Source organism: Corythoichthys intestinalis, chromosome 22, assembly GCF_030265065.1.
Source record: "Corythoichthys intestinalis isolate RoL2023-P3 chromosome 22, ASM3026506v1, whole genome shotgun sequence".
Lineage (NCBI taxonomy): Eukaryota > Metazoa > Chordata > Actinopteri > Syngnathiformes > Syngnathidae > Corythoichthys > Corythoichthys intestinalis.
Window position 1 is genome coordinate 18,745,098 of NC_080416.1, and position 20,018 is coordinate 18,765,115.

The window sequence follows — 20,018 nt, forward strand, 5'->3', positions numbered from 1 at the left end:
ACAACACAGGGGTACGTTGACTTACAAGTTTCATTCACCCATGACAACATTATAACTAATTTCACTCATGTATCGAGTCAATTTTTCCATTTGAAATATGGCTGAATGATATTGGAAAAAACGGGCATTGCGACTTATAGGGGGTTTGCAAAATATTGCTTTTAGAGCTATCCCGACTAGTCAACGTAGGCGACGTCATCGATGACGTAAAAGCGTCAACGAGCACAATATCCCGTCGACAGCTAATGAAGGGTTAAAAAAAATATAAGCGTGGAAAGTCGAGAATGCCGGACGCTCGGTATGCAAGCGGGGAGAGAGGCACAAAGCCAAAAAAGCGTACCAGAGTGGCCAAAACATTGAATTATTTCAACAAAACAAATGAGGGTACACCGTTGTGTCCTGTCTCTTCAATGCCAAGCTGGCATACCAGGCTGCACGTGGGCTGTGAATGAACACCTAAAGCGCCGTCACCCAGTTGTAATTTTGGAAGATGACAGGAAACAACAAGCTGGCAGATCGTAAGTCCATCTAACTAACTAACAACACCTTTTATTGAAGTTGCTAAGCCTGGTGCGATATGCAATGAGTCCATTTATCGCACGGTAAATAGAAATGAGGGCGGTCATTTTTACGGCTGCATTTTATCGCCGCGTGCGTGCATACATTTGTGCGTGCGTGCTGATGGCATATGAAACTCCAGTTCCTTTCACAGATGTTTATTGGTCATTAACACGCCGTAGAATTAAAGTTTTGAAATACAAAATAAGGAAACACATCTATATTAAACACATTGCATTGCAATATTGAGGCTAATGGGGAAAAAAAACAACCTACTTCAGCCTGCTATAAAACATTGGCAGTCTTCCCCAAAACGCAAACTTGCGGTTAAAAGGTGACACTTCTAACATGAAAAATTGCTGCTTAACAGCATTTGCAAACACAAAAATGAAAAAAAAAATCTATTACTGACACCACATGCAATGACGAAAAGTGCTTTCTTTGCGGAGTGTAAAGCTTACGGTTAGCGGTTTAGCGAACGTACTTCCGGTGAACAACTCAAAATAAAAGCACGTCATGTTCGTCATATAAATAACGATTCTGGAGTTAATCCCACATACTTCAGAATTCAGATTCTACACTAAGAATAGGTTTAAAATGACACCCTTTATGAAAAATCTGATTGGCAATGAATAATTATTATAATTAATACTATTATATATAGTAGTATACTATAATAGTATTGCCTTTTTTTTTTTTTTAGTATTGTTTTGAATCATGTTGGAAAAGCGACGTCAGTGTTCTGAATCTGTTTACATTTCATTCTTTTGCACTAGTTAATGCTATCAACATTTGACCTCATTGTTTATTTGTGATTTATTATTATTTTTGTGTTTATTTGTACTTCAGTAAAGAATAAGTGCTCCAAAATGTTTTGTGAATTAATAATTGTCACCAAAAATGTCATTGCTAAATTAGTGTATTAAAAAAAAAGAAAAAAATTTTTTTTGATTAGTCGGCTAATCGTAAAAATTAGTCGGCTGACTAATATTGAGAAAATTAGCAATTTCTATCGCAATTTGCGATATATATTGCAATATTAAAATTCGTTGAATTTTCACCAAATGACTTGAATAGCTGTTTGGAAAGACTTTGGTTGACTCACTATGACCACATTGTATTCATCAGAGATGTCCCAGTCCGATCAGGTGATCGGAAATCGGGCCGATCGCCCCATTTTTCAGAGGATCGGAATCGGGTGAAAAGGATCGGGGTTTATGTTTTTCTGTTCCATGCTCGTACAGCCTCTCAGTTTCCATCCTGCTAAGCAGTGCGACCAAACTGTTTTTCTTGGTCACCAGTGCAGCTGGTGGTTTGTAGGTTTTTAGCTTTAATCTGGACAGAGATGCCTTGGTAACTCTACGATCTAAGTTACAAATGTGTTAATCATCGTTAAGCTTGGTACACAGTCTGAAGTGTGTTGTGGCAACTCATTCATTTTGTACGTGAGAGGCTGTTCTCGGCAGCGTGCGCGTCAAAGCAAAAAAAAAACAAACAACTTTTTTTTCGGTATTTGATCGAGACTATCAGCAGATTCTCAGAATCAGGTGACTTGGGTGCAAAAAGATGCGATCGGGACATCTCTAGTATTCATATAACACCGTTTAATCCAGGCTAAGGGGGGTTATCTGTGAATGATTGGTGTACAATATATGTAAAAGGGATCCAGAAGCAACGTCTCTACACAATTGCTTAAAAAAACAACAATCGCACGTCCTGTGATGAGACTATCATGCATGTGAAAATTGCGATGACGATGTTCAAACGATATATTGTGCAAGCCTAATTTAAAATTTATCGAAAAGCTTTCAATCCGCTCCTGCACCTCAGAAAAACCATCTTGGAACATCTTATAATCTTCTTGGAACATCTTATAATTGTACTCCTCTATCAACTGTTGAAAAGATTTATTGATATCATTTATCATATCATTCTCATGTAATTTTATTCAGTCGGTATTTTCCTTCCAGCAATCACAATGTTTGTTGATGTTAAGCAAAGAATCTGCAAGAAGAATGTTGTGTGTCTCTACCTGACAGCCTGAATGTGCATTGGCTGAGAGTGCCGCAACCTTTCCCTGGCGGGTATGGAGGGGGGCGTGTGACGTCGTGCAGCTGGGCCGTGTCTGACAAAGGGAACATGCATCAGGTGGTGCTGGTGGTGGGGGGCCGCGTGTCCGTTGTTGAGGATGAGTGCCGTGTCTGCCTGTGTTGAGTAAACGCTCTCCATGGAGGAGTTCATCTCGTTGACGAGCTTCTCCAAATCCACATCGTCATCTGTGAGAGAAGGGGAAAACGGTTTGGAACTGTGAAAATTGGATTCAAATCAAAGTTTTGTTAAATAACGTAATTTTTGGACTGTAAGTCGCGCCTGACTATAAGCCGCCACCCACCAAACTTGACACAAAAATGGCATTTGTTCATAGATAAGCTGCACTGAAATAGAAGCCCCAGCTGGACTCACTGTATCATGGGATATTTAAACCAAAAAATATTAACCCGTAACACTTTATTTGACAGCGGCATTATAACACCAAATGCACCCCAAGAAGCTTTAAACCAACTGGCTGCAAAGCTTCATTCGGCCATCATTGCTCCCTAGGGGGAGGCAGTCAACCTCTGCTGTAAGCACTGTTGTTGTACAACATGCTTCCTAGCATGCATTACAGCGCTACAGATGTAAATTACAGTCAAAATTCATGTTCTATGCTAATTATTTCTTCAATTACTGTTCTAGTTGTTTCATTCATTGCTAGTTATGGTATTTGGTAACACTTTATTTGACAGTGGTGCCATAAGCCCAATAACTATGACATGACACTGGCATGAGCATTACTGAATGCTCATGACAATTGTCATTTTGTGTCATCAGCAAATTATCTCACTTTTGAATGGATGTATAAGATCCCAGCTGGACATAAATGGAGTTAGTGACATAATTTGCCGGATGACACTAAATGACCACTGTCATAAGCATTCATTAATGCCCATGATAGCGTCATGTCATAATCATGACAGTCTTATAGCAGTATTGTGACGCCGCTGTCAAATAAAGTGTTATCTATTACCATATTGGCCCGAATATAAGACGGTGCATTCAAATAAGTATGAAAAAGTGGGAGTCGTCTCATATTCGGGGTCTAGACATTATACCCATTCACGACGCTAGATGGCGCCAGATATCATTGAAGCGAATGCTGAATTTCAGGAGTAATGTTCTGTCATGAAAGATCTCAGCTACTCTCTTTAACCAGTTTGCATTATTTTATTGCAATGTTTTTCCTTATTCAGATTTGTTTCAAGACTACAGTTACAGTTAGACCTCACTTTGATGGTTAATGCAGTTTTTGCAATTTTGCTGTTTTATCACAACAGATTGGTTTATTTACATTTCAAAAACCAGAAGCCATTCAATTACGAATGTGATTGCACTTTAGTTTACATATTTGAATTGAAGATTTGAATGAGGCAAAATAGCATGCTTTTTCTCAAAGATATATTATCATCATCATTTGTTTCAGATGTACTGTAATCATTTTCTGTATAAAAATTAAGTTGGTGTTCAAAAAGTCTTTTTTCAAACTTCAGTCTTGAAAAAGAGGGGGTCGTCTTATAATCAGGGCCGTCTTATATTTGGGCCAATACCATAAGCGGAGTTTGACTTTTGGGGCAGGGGGTCACAACATGTCGATGACCCCAAAACGCAGTGTCAGTAATAAAATTAACCTCTAAGAATATTTATAATAATAAGTTGACAATTAGCGTTTCTTGTTTCCCATCATTCTTGAAGGGAATTCTATATCAGGCTGCTTAGGCAATACTTCTCACCAACATCGTCATCCATTGAATTTGGAACGCCTGTTGGTGTCGTGCCAATGTAGTTACCCCAGTCAAAAGTTGTATCCCCTTGGCGGAGCTATAGACCCTACCCACCGACGTCACAAAACCACGTGCTCGCTGTATGGTTCCGCCCACTTGTCCGTCATTTTGTCTCTGTATTAGCATTGGTTTCAATTGATCGAGGAATTTAAAATGCATTTCATGGAAGACCCGGTGCTTTCTCATGCCGTAAACTCACTGGATGTGTTGCATAAAAGGCGTTATGTGGAAAAGCTTCGTTCTATACAGTCGCCAGACCCATATTTGATGCCCAAATCGATGTTTTTCGACCCACTGTCTTCGCCCTGTCTGCCTGACATCTGCTACGCTGATATTTACAATTATCTTGTCCACACAAAATCAGCCTATTCTCACGAAAATTTGAAAAACTTCAAGAGCTTGGAGGCTTATAAATACTTCGTTGCTGGTTGGGTGAAACAGGTCCTCGTCCACGAAAATTCGGCAGGAATCTATCTTGTGCTTGGAAAGGTGAGTTACGAAATTTTCAACTCAAAATCTTTTGTTATTGCTAACATCCACTGTCAAGTCTAATGTATTTCATGTCGTTTGTCAATGGAGTTAAGGCTTTTAATGTTTATATGGTTTAGCGATAGCACTCTCACTACATACATACGTGTATGTTGTCGGCGATTAGCCTAGCAATGATCTTAATTGTGGTTATTTGTCAGCCCAAAACCCTCTAAGTATATCTTAAATGCATCTTACCGGATATAAAATGACTACTACATAGTCTGTGGTGATTTTTTGGTGCCCAGTTTTCACGTCGAATTGCAGCCGTCCATTTCGCTCTCCTCTTTGGATCCCTCGGAATACGGTAAAACTTCAAGCCTCTCCCTCCATCTTCTCCGTTAGTGCAACCAACAGCCACACACGCCTTCACCATTTTGATTATTAATGTTAAGGAGCAGAAAAACACGCCGTAAATAGGAGGAATGTACGTAGCCGTAACAGGTTAACACTATGTTTTGACGGACAATTGGGCGGTACCATTCAGGAGAGCGGAGTTGTGACGTCACGTGGGTAGGGTCTATATGGAGGTAGATTTGTATCTTTATTATTCAATCAAAAAAGTTGCTTCAATAAGAAAAAAAAAGTTGCTTCAATTAAAATATATATTTTCAACCAAAAAAAAAGTCACTTCAATCACAAAAAATGTGTTTGAATGCAAAAATAATTTTGAAACTAAAAAAAAATGCATGTGAAAGCTATTTTACTTTAATTTTTTATTTCAACTTTTTGATTGAAGAAATGTTGATTTTGTTTGGGTCACATTTTGGCTAGAACATTTTTCTATATTATTCAATCAAAAAATAAATTGCTTAAAAAATACATAGATTTCCAAAAAGAAAAATCACTTCAATCAAAAAAGAACATTTTCAATCATAGAAAAAAAAATTTAAATGCGAAAAAATATTTGAGATTGAAAAATTAGCTTTTGAACACTTAATTTTTCATTGAAAAAGTTTTCTTTGATTGAATAAATCCTTTTTGTGTTTGGGCCATATTTTATTAGGACATTTGTGTCTAAATTATTCAATCCCCCAAAAAGAAAAAAAATATTTTCAATCAAAAACAAAAAAAAATTCGACCCATTAAAATGTTTTTTTTTTGTTCATTTCATTCATTTTTGTTTGGTTTTATTGCTTTACAACTTATATATATACATATATAGGAAAGTCAATGACATGCAATGACACTTTTCGGCCACCAGGGGGATCTGACCCTCCTGAACCCCCCCCACCCCCCCTTAAAATCTGCTTATGGCCAATACGGTATCTAAAATAAATCAAGATATAAGGCGCACCGGACTATAAGCCGTAGGATTCAAAATGAAGGGAAAAAGTAGCAATTTATAGTCTGAAAATTACAGAACTTTTTAGATACAGATACACGATTCATAGCTATAAACAGAAGCGGAATTGTTAAATCGCTCATATTCATCTTTTACTGTAAAGGCAAAATAAAGAAACTTGACTTATTCTTCCACTAATCCTTGAGTGAAGCAGTGTCATAACTCTCTATAATAATGGACGTCTTATTTTCTGGCTAAAATTAAAGCCAACTTGAAGAATGGTGTTATCCAATATTTTCCAATGTCCGAAGCCCTTTTGACCGATGGGTGTCCCAAACCAACACCGCACAGAATTCCTTACATTCCTTTTGGCGAAAAAAAATTACAGCAATCTGGGAGTGCTCACCAGCCTGAGTGTACCAAGTGTCCACAGCAAAATAAAACACAACACACTTGTGCACATACACACAGGGCAGCCGAGGACACGGTGTACAATATGCAGCACTGATGTGCATGTAATTATACAGGAGAATCAAAAATGTACAACATCTGCAGTCCGAGTGAGGCCGAAGAGTGAGGCGGGGGGGAGCTGCTCTGTACTCAAAACAGCAGGGAGTCAGCTCAGCTCGGATCACAAAGTAGTATGCATGACAAACAGGGAGGGTAAGTAGAGGACACAAGGTCATGTGATGTTCAAGAGTGGGACATGGGTTATGAGGTGAAGGGATGAAGAAGACTAAGGGATGGATGGCTGTTATGTAAAGCTTTGGATAGATGGTTTGTTATATTATCCCCTGCTGACAGTTTAGTACACAAGTCACTTGCCTACAAAGTGCCATTTTGCAGACGTGAGTTTAGTCAAAGAAGTTGTTTTTTTACATATAAAAAGTAAAGGAATGAATGTGTTGCTGATCTGTTTGAAATAGTAACCCTGGAAGATTACGTAAAAGTGCTGTAATTAAAAATTGGGGGGATGACAGCTGTTCCAGTTGTATCATCACTTTTAGATTTGGCCCGATAAGACGGATGCAATTTTAAATTCAATCTAGCCCATCACATAGCTTTAGGAGGATAATGTTAATATCGTTGGCATTCATCTCCCTCCTCCCATTGCTGGTTTGGCCCACACTAGGGTCTTGGCTTCAGTCAGGGAACATATAGCAGAGAGAATGTCTTCTCTAACCTTTTTCTTCGATGTTTAGGAATTGCAGCCTCGGTCTGGCCGGCATCTGGCTACAAAAGCTCCTGTGCAAGCGTGGCCAAGACATTCAAGTGAAATCCCAGTATACAGGGTGACCCAAAAAAACGTTTTCACTGCCATAATACAACTTAAATGCCATGTTTATTCAACTTAGAATTAGAATTTAATCACAAATTATACATTATTGTAAAGAACATGTACAGTACACTCTATTTTTCAATGTGTCCTCCCTTAAGTGTCACAACAGCCTCCAGGCGCCTGCGGAACGCTTGACAGGTCTTCTTTATGTAGGATGCTGTCATCTTTTCCCAAGATCTAACAATGGACCTCTCCAAGGCTGCCACAGAAGTTTGTGGCTTCTTACAGGCACTGTCCTCCACAGTTGCCCATATGCTATAATCCAGGGGATTGAGATCTGGACTCTGGGTGGCCACATATCACCTTGTCAATCAACTTTTTGGTCCCCACAGATCGGGCACTTCCAGACCCAGATTTTCGTGAGGCTGTTCCAGTATCTTTCAGCTTCTTTTTAACTTTGTAGACTGCACATCCGGATATTCTCAGATTTGCTGCAATCTCAGTAGGTGTCAGACCGGCACACAGCAATTCAGGTACAGCAATAGTTTTCTTCATTTTCAGCAGAAGCACAGGAATTATAGAGACGAGAGATTACCAGCTGCATTGAGTGACCTTAATGAATCACTTAAGCATGACAACCTATTTAGATATGTTTCAATGGCTTTTAAACAAGCAGTCAACTGAGTGTAAACTTTTTTTTGGGTCACCCTGTATACTGAATGAATGCTCCATGTCCCTGGCATAGACACCCTACAATCATTTAAGGGCAAATCAAGAGGTCAGAGAAGCACTGATATGAGCATTCACTTCAGCTACCTTGGCTGGATAACGTTGAATGGTTCACGCACTCCATCTGATGAAGTTAGTGTTACTCTTGAGTAACTGACCCAGTGACTAAACGACAGCAGCATGTGATCTTTATAATCTTATCTCCAATTATTAGCACCTCTCTCCCCCTGCCCTCTGTTCTACTTTCTCCACTTTCCCCTTTTAATGACTTGACCTACAGGCCTACATAAACATACAATCCTAATCATGGTCCTCTCTCAGGGCCATGTTTACAACACACTTGCACAAGCATGACGAGCACACATAGCTGAACACAAGGAGATCGTAAAGCGAAAGATTTAAAACATCTTCTCTCCTTCCAGGCATTTCCACGATGACTGAAGAGATTTCTGAGAATGCGCGCATGTGTTCAAGAGGTCATCAGTTGTGGGGGAAAATCGTGAACAAGGGAGATGGAATTTAATATTGGTCTTAAAGTTCTGCATCTGGTTAGCAGAACTTGCAATGATGGAGGAAGACAAGGTCCTAGATGGAGACAAAGATAGAAAAGACGGAGGAGGGGGTTGTAGGAAGGTGGGAAGAGCCTTTGTCAGCAAGAAGGTATGGCAGCAGAAAGATTCCACAAATTAACGTATAGAGGAAATGGAAGGGGCAACGGTGAGAAAGAGAAACGTATCATCCATCATCTACAGCATAAAGAGTGCGATGGACAATTACTGGTCATACTTGCTGTGCAATTTCATTCTTGAATAGACAGGGCAGAAGAGTTACCATGGTGATGTGGCAAGTTTGGATGGGCTGAACGCTGAAAGCCTGGAACAATCAGCTCCTCAGGCCTGCGAGAGGAACTGCGGTCCATGCCCTCCTGCCAAATAAACAAAACAGGCAGAACAAAAAAAAGAAAGATGTTTTTAAACTAAGCGTGTGACAAAAGGCCATGCAATGGTGTTGGATGTCAGATATTTAAGTCACGCCAGACGTAGTGGGTTATTTTGACAGCGCTGTGACAATGGATGAGTTCACGCCTCTGCTCTGCTCTCGAGGAACACTGAGTGACACACAGGCAATACTCTGACCCTGTAGCACTGTGACTTTGTGACCCCCTGACCTTTTTTTCTCTCTCAGTCTGCCCGTCCCACACACACGCATGCACGCACACACTTGCTTCAACCATCACATATGATGCTCACTTCAAGCTGATCAATCACTCACGGAGCACACTTCAACCATCACTCACAGTCAAGTTCCTCGTGCATTGGGTAATTCAGTGCAGCTTCCAGCCTTGAAAGATGCGAAGTGAACAGAGGGAAAAAGGCCAAAACAAAAAAATTACATCTCTACTTTTCCTGGAAAATGCAGAACGCAGGAGAATTGTTCCCAGGAATTGCTCGTGGCCAGATGTCCTGCTGCGAATGCACGCACACGAGCGTGCATGTGGGATGCTTCGAAAACATCCATAAATGCCCAAAGCACGATTTATAGCTCTGAGAAGCTCCGGCCAAAAGCTTTCCAAGGAAGGCAACTTGACTAGGCTGCTTGTTGGATGCAGGATGTCGGCAGGCTTCAGCAAACGCTATCAGAGCCAGATCAAGACATCTGAAGTTGTATTTCACTGACTATTTAACCGTGCGTGTGCACACGTACGGCATGGAGGCCATTTTAAAGAGCTGGACATAAGTATAAACTCCCAATGATACATTAATACAATGTGGCTAAAATATGTACATAAAAGAAGTTGCATTCTGATATAAATCCAAAATGCAGATGGGACAGCTTAGAACAGTGATCTCCAACCACCGGGCCGGGGACCGGTGCTGGTCCATGGCGCATTTGCTACCGGGCCGCCTAGAAATGGTCGAAATTTTGGTATCGATCACAATCTGGCCTGTCCCTCTTGACACATCAAGATGCCTGTCTCCTCTATTGACTAATCCGAGTACAGATTTGTGTATGTCGTCCTATAGTGGTTGGCCGCCATTACCGGGGTGTTTGCACACCCCAGGTCAGCGTCGGTCAATGTAAACAGTAACGTTAGCTGCTGTTGGCTGTATGCTGCGGGCAACAACGTCTTTGGAAAGCTTTTATATTACGTAGCTAAAAGCTAGCAAACGAGGCAACAAATGCGAATGCACTGAGAGCAGCATACCTCGTGGCGAACCGTATTGCTAAAGCCAAGAAACCATTCACGATTGGAGAACAACTCATTATGAATGCGATCAGGGATATTCAACATCAAGTATAAGGAGAAGGGGATGTTGAAAAAGGTGGATTCAGCATAGTGAGGTGAGTTACATTTTCCCTCCACTTAATGTTTGTATTTTATGTTGTAATTTCCTGCCACACATTGCCGGTCCGTGAAAAAAAGGCCCATATCACACTGGTCCTTGGTGCAAAAAAGGTTGGGGACCACTGGCTTAGAACATAGACTGGAAATTGTAAGATCAATGGCAAAAATACCAGAATTGTTGAAATTCCTACAAGACCCCCTCAGTTTTAGTGACATGAACATTGACATATGCGAGCAGACGACTCACAAATGAAATGTCTCAATATCAATTTAAAGACAATTTGCACTACAAAATGACTGTCGTTCAGTCTCACGTGAGGAAATTAACTCCACAAGCAGGAGTATATCAATTATTGATGGGGTACACACTGTACTAGTCGCCAGGGGCACATGACCATCCATTCCTAGAAATGGAATGGTTTTTTTTTTGCTTTTGTGTTTTTAGTGTAGCTTTGGGAGCAGTACAGGTCCCAGGTGTTAATAAATGTCTTCTCTTTAACAGCCTCTATGCCAAGAGTCCACAGAGGAGCTGCATTGTCCAGTAAAATGCCATTGTAAATGTTATGTCACACAATTTGCATTTAGAATCAGCTCTAAAATTGCTCTATGCTGGTCTAAAAAGGAATACAATGTTTAAATCGATACAACTAGAAGAATTTTTTTAGTCCATCTGTTCTTAACCTTGCTAGTTGTACCGAACCCTTCTGGTTTCACGGGTGCATTCACCGAACCCTTCAGAATTTCATGATAAAGTTATTTTTTTACGAATTCAAAACCTAGCAAGCTAACATCTAAGTGAATTCCTGTTCAAATTTCTTCCAGATTTCTAATTTACTACAAATAATTTTGCCTTTTGCTGTTGATTTATTCATTGGTAAATTAAATGAAACTCACTTCATTTTACACTGTTCTTTTTGCTTTCATATCTACATTCTCATATTATTTTTGCATCGTTGCATCACATACCATTTTCATGACATAAAATGACGCAAATGTCTTTTTAGTTATCTACCCAGTTCGCGCTGCCTGTAGGTCTGTTATATTTCCTCATACCAAGTGCGAGTCAACCTTCCACTGTGCAAACTGATTTCTCCTCCCATTAGAGGCCTAGCAGTTGAAAGAAATGGAATAAAACCTGTAAATTGGGGCCAAACTAGTCCAAAACCTGGTCTGAAATGGCACTTTGCCTAGATTTAGTCAGTGTACAAAATGGGGCTCTGTATTTCTTAACCCTCACCGAACCCCTGAGGCTTACTCACCGAACCCCTGGGGTTTGATCGAGTTAAGAACCACTGTTTTAGTATGTGATAAAAATACAGATACTTTTCAGTCCTTCCTTTAAATGTTTTAAACTATTTTCATCAGTGTCTAATCCTACCTGGTACAGTGCAGTGGTGGCTGAGTTAAGCGTGCCCCAAATTTGTTGCGTTATGAGCAAAGATTTTTAATTACAAGCAAATTTTAGTTAGTATAGGTATTATGCTGTTTATATTTTGCATAGTGGTCATAGTTTCCATTCAAATGTAACAAAAAATTGCTGACGTTCTATTGGGTCACAAAACTGATTCAGGGATTGGCATTTCACTTCATTTCAATAAGGAAAACTGATTGGATACACAAGTAGTAATGAAACAAATTAAATTTGAGTAATGTTATTTCTGTATTACGGCCGTGTGGTAAAATGACAACAGCTCCAACTGCTCCAACACACAGCTTCCAACCAGTTCTACTGTTACACTTACTTGGAAGCCCAACCACACGACCGAGAGCTAAGTGTTGCCTGGGTAACCAATGCACACAGCCGCTAACCTTTGACCTCGGAGGAGAGTAAGAAAGCAGGAATTGTAGTCCGAGCTCTAAGACAGATCACACATGTTTGGCACTGCTGTCACACGGGAAGACTTTTGAGAGAGGCGACGTGCTGCTGGGCCCGTTCATTTGTCCGTTCTTTCCGCCCTTCGGACCCTGTTCAGGCCATAACTCAACCGAGCTTCCAGAGCAAGGGCTGTGGTTTTGCGTGCACTTTTATCAACACACTTGCACACAAAGACAGCAGTTGATTGACGCTTCCACTGCCTTGATCCAAAGTTCTCACTATGACAGACAAGACACTCATCGTTGAGGAAGACATATCTGGAATGCAGCCCAGACAAATAAAACATGCCTGCAATAATTTTCTTCACGCTGTTACGCAAGTATGACAAAAAAACAAAACTTATCAGCACAGACTAACGCTGCGGTCACAACCTACACTGAGACTCCACGGGGTGGAATGAATGTGTACCATGCTGTGTCATGTCAGCCTTTACATAAAAACACACACGCACACACAGCAATGTTACTGCCCACTTCTCTAACTCAGACTACCAAACTGTTTTTCCCCACTAGATGCAGGCTGGAGGAATGTTGCTCTCGATGGGGATTCAATTGACTATTCACTTCAGTCCTACTGGTGCAGAACTGGAACTTTCCTGGAAGCTACAGTGAACCAATCTAATTTAATGACCCCTAAAACAGGCTCAGCTGTTACCAGTGACCTTCCATTTATGAAAGGGAAAAAATAGCAAGCCACCATAGCCAGTGCTGTTAATACCGACAATCGCGCGCTTTCTGGCCCATCGCATGACAAAGCTGCAAGCTTGTTATTGTTGTTTTACCCTCTATTTATAGACTCACGCCGTGCTCCTCAGAGAAATTCCTTGCATTACTGGTGGCTGAAGGGGAGAAAATCCTACAGCCGATAAACAAAAGGCTCATTCTGCGAGAATCGGGCATTGGAGATGGGTGTGATTGGTTGGTAGTACAGTGATCCCTCGCTACTTTGTGCTTCGAATTTCACGGTTTCAGTCTATCGCGGATTTTTTTTTTTCCCATTCAAAAATTATAGTCATATACGCTCACTGGCCACATAATTAGGTACACCTGTCCAACTGCTCGTTAACACTTAATTTCTAATCAGCCAATCACATGGCGGCAACTCAGGGTATTAAGGCATGTAGACACGGTTTAAGACAATCTCCTGCAGTTAAAACCGAGCATCAGTATGGGGAAGAAAGGTGATTTGAGTGACTTTGAACGTGGCATGGTTTTTGGAGCCAGAAGGGCTGGTCTGAGTATTTCAGAAACTGCTGATCTACTGGGATTTTCACACACAACCATCTCTAGGGTTTACAGAGAATGGTCCAAAAAAGAAAAAATATCCAGTGAGCGGCAGTTCTGTGGGCGAAAAATGCCTTGTTGCTGCCAGAGGTCAGAGGAGAATGGCCAGACGGGTCCGAGCTGATAGAAAGGCAACAGTGACTCAAATAACCACCCGTTACAACCAAGGTAGGCAGAAGAGCATCTCTGAACGCACAGTACGTCAAACTTTGAGCTGATGGGCTACAGCAGCAGAAGACCACACCGGGTGCCACTCCTTTCAGCTAAGAACAGGAAACTGAGGCTACAATTTGCACAAGCTCATCGAAATTGGAGAATAGAAGATTGGAAAAACGTTGCCTGGTCTGATGAGTCTCGATTTCTGCTGCGACATTCTGATGGTAGGGTCGGAATTTGGCGTCAACAACATGAAAGCATTGATCCATCCTGCCTTGTATCAACGGTTCAGGCTGGTGGTGGTGGTGTAATGGTGTGGGGAATATTTTCTTCGCACTCTTTGGGCCCCTTGGTACCAATTGAGCATCGTTGGAACGCCACAGCCTACCTGAGTATTGTTGCTGACCATGTCCATCCCTTTATGACCACAATGTACCCAACTTCTGATGGCTACTTTCAGCACGATAATGCACCATGTAATAAAGCTGGAATCATCTCAGACTGGTTTCTTGAACATGACAGTGAGTTCACTGTACTCAAATGGCCTCCACAGTCACCAGATCTCAATCCAATGGAGCATCTTTGGGATGTGGTGGAACGGGAGATTCGCATCATGGATGTGCAGCCGACAAATCTGCACCTACTGTGTGATGCCATCATGTCAATATGGACCAAACTCTCTGATGAATGCTTCCAGCACCTTGTTGAATCTATACCATGAAGAATTGAAGCAGTTCTGAAGGCAAAAGGGGGTCCAACCCGTTACTCGCATGGCGTACCTAATAAAGTGGCGGGTCTGTGTTTATATATATATATATATATATATATATATATATATATATATACTGTGGCGAGAACAAGTATTTGATACACTGTCAATGGGTTTTCCCATTGGCAGTGTATCAAATACTTGTTCTCCCCACTGTATATACATATATATATATATATATATATATATATATACATACATGCATAAAAAAATTAAAATTATGGCGAAAATATGGTGTAAAATCTGCCCGTTCGCTAAAGAAGGCAAGGAGTGCCCGCCCAACTGCAAGGAGAGCCCGCCCAACTCATATTCCACCGCTCTGATTCGCTGGCCAGCATCACTCGGGAATATCGCGAGCTGATTGGCCGAAATGTTTAACCTTGCTGCTCTCGAAGGAAAATGGCTCCAAAACGTCCTCCGCCTGCTCAATCCTCTAGCAAACCCATGAAGAAAAGAAAAATGATGACGGTGCACGAGAAAGTTAAATTATTGGTAAAGCTTAAAGTTGGCCACAGCTATGTATCTGTTGTACGCCATTACATACTAAACGAATCAGCCGTTCATTACATAAAAAAAGACGAGGCGAAAATTCGAACGACTGCCTCAATGTCGTTTTCCAGGGACACTAAGCGAGTCGTGACTCCTCGCAAAAAGACGACTGTAAAAATGGAAAATGCACTACAAACATGATTGGGGCAAAAGCCAAAGCGCTGTATGATAGCCTCATTCCTGAAGGAGAGTTGAATGAAGGTGGTGGTGATGCCGACTACGACGAAGATGAACCACAGCCTAGTACAAGAGAAGAAAATTGTGGTTTTGTTGCCAGCAAGGGCTGTTTTGAAAATTCAAAAAGAGGTTTGGACTTCGCAGCGTTACGTTGCATGGGGAGGCCTCCTCGGCAGACCATGACGCAGCTGTTCGTTACGTTGAGGACCAATTTACCAAAATAATTGAAGATGGTGGCTATCTCCCGGAGCAGGTGTTTTACATGGATGAGACTAGCCTTTTTTGGAAGAGGATGCCATCCAGAAAAATAACGGTCACTCCCCATCACGATGTTCCTTGTGCTCAGTCATATATCAAATTTATCAAGCTCATCACTGTGGTGAGTACATTTTATTCATCTTATGCATGTTATTGTATATTAATATTGCATTTGCGTTTCAAACTAGTGTGCTGTATACACAAAAAATATATAAAGAATGTAATATACATAAAATAAAATTCTCCTGTATCCAAGCAGCTGAACAGGACAGGTTTAAAAAAAAAAGAAAAAAAATTGGGGGTGGCGGGGGTCGCTACTTCTCGGTTTTTCACTTATCGGGTTCTGGTCCCCATTAACCGCGAAAAACGAGGGATAACTGTACTGCAAATTCTTGTGTATACAGTGATCCCTTCGCTACTTCGCGCTTCAAACTTCGCGCCCTCAGTTCATCGCAGATTTTTTTCAATTAAAAAAATAGATAAATAAATACAGATGAGCTGTCCCTATTCGATCACGTAGTCGCCCTCTCCCTCCTGCTGCTTTTCTTGGTCTGGCAGTGCGCTGGAGTTGCTTATTAAAGTTAACAATGATTGACAGACGTTAAGGTTCGATCTTGCCATAGTTGCTTGGAAGCCAAAACTTCAAAGCGCAGCATATGTCAATCATCATTTAGCTTGTTAAACAGTTGCTGTGGCAATTCAGTGTGTGTAAGTGAGCAGCTTGAGCGAATTTGAGCATTTTTCTTTTTTATTCTTGTTTAAAAATAATTTGGTGGAGCAGTAACACGTTTAAAACCTATCATAATTATTACATTTGAAGTGCTCAAAAAAAAAAAACATTTATTAAAATATATATACATATTATTTTTTGAATTATACTTTAGGGGGCGAAAAAAGTGAAAAACATGTCTTATACTGTATGTATCTCTTTCCGATGCTAAATCTGAATAAATACATGGCGGGGCTGCTACTTTGCGGTTTTCCACTTATCGTGACGGGTTCTGGTTCCTATTAACCACAAAAAACTAGGGATCACTGTAACCTGCATTTTTTGCTGAACAAAATCTTTGCAAATTGTTTGTGTCTTCGTATGAGTGGCATATGAGTACCGAGGAAAAAATGCTTTCGAAAGGTAATTTGGGGCTATACTATATATGAGAGCATCTTTTTTTTAATGAATTTATGGTAACCAGTGTTGTTAATAACGGCGTTACAATATAACGGCGTTACTAACGGCGTTATTTTTTTCAGTAGTGGGTAATCTAATTAATTACTTTTCTCATCTTGGCAACGCCGTTACCGTAACTGAGGACGGAAAGGCATGCGTTACTATGCGTTACTATATTGGTCGAAAAGTCTGAGGGAGACTGACTCACCGAGACGACAGAGCAGAGCAGGAGTAGGGAGGAGGCAAGAAAGTTGTGACGCCGAGCAAACGCGATGCTAGGTAGCTCCAATAATACATGTTGTAATGGTAAAGCCGATAGCCTACAAACTATGCCCGCATGTTATGGTAGATATGGTAGACATGGTAGATATCACATGTACTGTACATAGATATAACTAGATGCAAAATGACAGGCATGGCACTAAATGAGTTAGTAGACAGCCGCCATCTTAAAGCAGTACACTTTTTAGGACGGCTCTGTTGTAGAGAACCTTCCTAGCGAACCTAAGTAACTTTTTATCTAAAATACTTTTAAATCGGCAAAATCTTGACTTGACTCTATCTTTAAATGTTGAAACAGTTTTAAAACTTTCATATGTCAAAAGTAGAGAGAAGGGAACTAATGCAATAATGGGAGCAATTTTAACAACTTTTAACAGTTGATTCAGGGTAAAGGGTAAGGGTAAAGAATTGGGCTCGGGCCAATTGTACCAAAAACCTTCACAGAAAAATTCACATAGTGTGGCCAATGTTTTTTTTTTTTTTTTTTTTTTTTTTTTGAGGGGAAAAAAAAAAAAAAAAGTAATTATCACCAATTACTTTGCCAAGTAACTAATTACTCTTACATTCAGGTAATTGAATTAATAACGCAATTACTTTTTGGGAGAAGTAATTTGTAACTATAATTAATTAATTTTTTTCAGTAAGATTAACAACACTGATGGTAACTCATTGGGTAGTAATAGTATTTTCCCAACCATGGGCAGGCACACCTACACAACACTAATATAATATCATCCACGATAACCCAGTAATCAAAATTTAAAGTATTAAAGTTGTCCCAATCCAACAATACACTTTGGCGTTGTTTTAATAGCCCCCAATCCCATTATGCAATGTAATCTCACGTGTTGCGACTCTTGCACTCTAGCTAGCTCTACTGTCTTTTGTCCTGCTAATGCAACTATTTAGTAATAGTAAGAAAATGGCTATTGATTTTACAATGCAGGTACATTCATGATACTCATTGTTTCCTTCCTCTTGATACACTCACCTGATAGTTTGAGTGGCACAGGAAGTAGTCAGGGCCTCCCGCTAAGGCCATAATGTTGGTTCAGCACCCCCTTGGAAGGGAACGACTGGTGTCGTCAGCACCCTGCACACACCCAGGGAAATGCATTAAATGGGAGGGAAAGGAAATCAAACTCACAGAAAGCAGTGAAAAGAAGGAGTGATCCATTGAGGGACAATGTGAGAAAGAGGCGACTTTAAATAGCCTCGTCTTTCCAGGTGAGGGATTTGTCCTTAACACCGAGAAGAGTGCTGTGTGTTTGGCATTTGCTTAAAGAAAGACGACGGGAACCAAACCCGACACCCCGCTCGCTCCCAAACAGAAAACAAAGTCTGCATGTGCAAGTGAAGGCGCATGCATGGATGAACATGTGCAAACCAAATCCAAAGTAAACACCACCATTGTGCGCGACGCACACACAAGTCAGTTCTTGAACAATGGCCAAGGTTTAAGACTAAATAAGAACCAACCTCCCCCCTTCACCCCTTGACCCACCCACCTCCATAGCAACACATGACCACTCACCACCTGCAGACCGCATGGTAAGGCAAAGGGGGAAGGGGGAGAGAGGATGGGTGTAGAAAGAGGGGGGTTGGATGGAACTTGAAATCGGAGTGGGCTATTTTAACTGCACTGTGTAGCATTATCTGTTGTGAGTAAGCAGGGGGCAAGTTTTCAATTCGTGAGAGGTTGTGCTAGGAATGGTGATATACACACATGCATGAACTACATATCTTAAAATGGTGTAGGATTTTTTGGGGTTCATATAAAACCACTCATTTGTTAAAACTGGTGGTCTGACCTGACAGAAGTACATTTATAAAATGATCTGTGAACACAAAATAGGCCTCCATGGCCCCTATTTTGCATGTTTAATGATTGTTAGGAAACAAACGTACCTGAGCAATAACAAAGTAGCAAACACAGTTTACTGTAGTCATATTATAAATGAAGTGAAAAAAAAAGAAATTACTGGAATATGTCATAACAAACACTAAGAAAACATTTGTTAGAATAAATTACATAAAATTGCAATATTCTAACAAAAAGATTTTTATTTTATGAGAAAAAAATGTGAGTAATGTTGCCGTTTTAAAAGAATTTTTTTTACTATGACAAGGAATTTTTTAAAAATCATTGTTATGAATCTAATTATGCAAGAAAAAATGTCATTTACAGAATATACAAAATATTTCTTGTAAGTTACATTATCAAGGAGCACATGCTCTAAATTCTAAACAATTTATAGAGGTTTCTAGCTAGACATCAATAGCCTGTTTCGAATTGCGTGTTAATTTTTGGCATTCTCTCATTCGAATTACGACTCCATTACGGAGAATTTTCACAAGATGACTTGAATAAATCTGTTTTGGAAGGCTAAGGTTGTTCATCCGTGAATAACAGATTTCTGTATAAAAAAGGGATCCAGTGGGCAATGTCTCTGTACACTTGCTGCTTTTGTGAAGCAAAACAAGAGTTTATATGTTCAAAAAAAAACGCATGTCCTGCAATGGGGCCATTGCGCATGTGCACTTTGCGATGGCAATGATGATCAAATGATATATTATGCAGAGCTAAGACATAGTCATTTTTTTTCTTTTCAGTGTGGTCCTAACTCTCTGATGTCTCTATAACGCTATAACGGTAGCCGGGGGGGAATGTGTTCCATTCCACACGTCCGATCTGGCCTCCAAATTTAACGGAAAATTGGCATACTTTAAGGGCATCCACCCCATGAATAAGAATTTCTCTGAATTCAAGAAAGCCCAAGTTTTAAAATGGATACTTCTCCAGCAAACACAACAAATATCTGGGAGGAAACAGGCATCCGCAGATTCGGCGAATGTGAGTCTGCACGCAGACACATACTCACACTGAACTCTCACT

General features: G+C 40.4%; 1 protein-coding gene across 3 annotated transcripts in view; it reads right to left on the bottom strand.

The window, feature by feature from the left end:
• The window catches only part of LOC130910242 (growth factor receptor-bound protein 10-like), a 104,734-nt gene that overhangs the window by 53,336 nt on the left and 31,380 nt on the right, over positions 1-20,018 (bottom strand). For 2 of the 3 annotated variants that reach the window (XM_057827351.1, XM_057827350.1), the window contains 3 exons: positions 18,114-18,215; positions 9,089-9,182; positions 2,591-2,834 (listed from right to left, as the gene is read on the bottom strand). In XM_057827351.1, the coding sequence (XP_057683334.1) occupies positions 2,591-2,834; positions 9,089-9,182; positions 18,114-18,164 (389 nt within the window). In that variant the 5' untranslated portion in view covers positions 18,165-18,215. The remainder of the gene's footprint in view (positions 1-2,590; positions 2,835-9,088; positions 9,183-18,113; positions 18,216-20,018) is intronic. The other variant, XM_057827352.1, reaches the window with a different exon arrangement.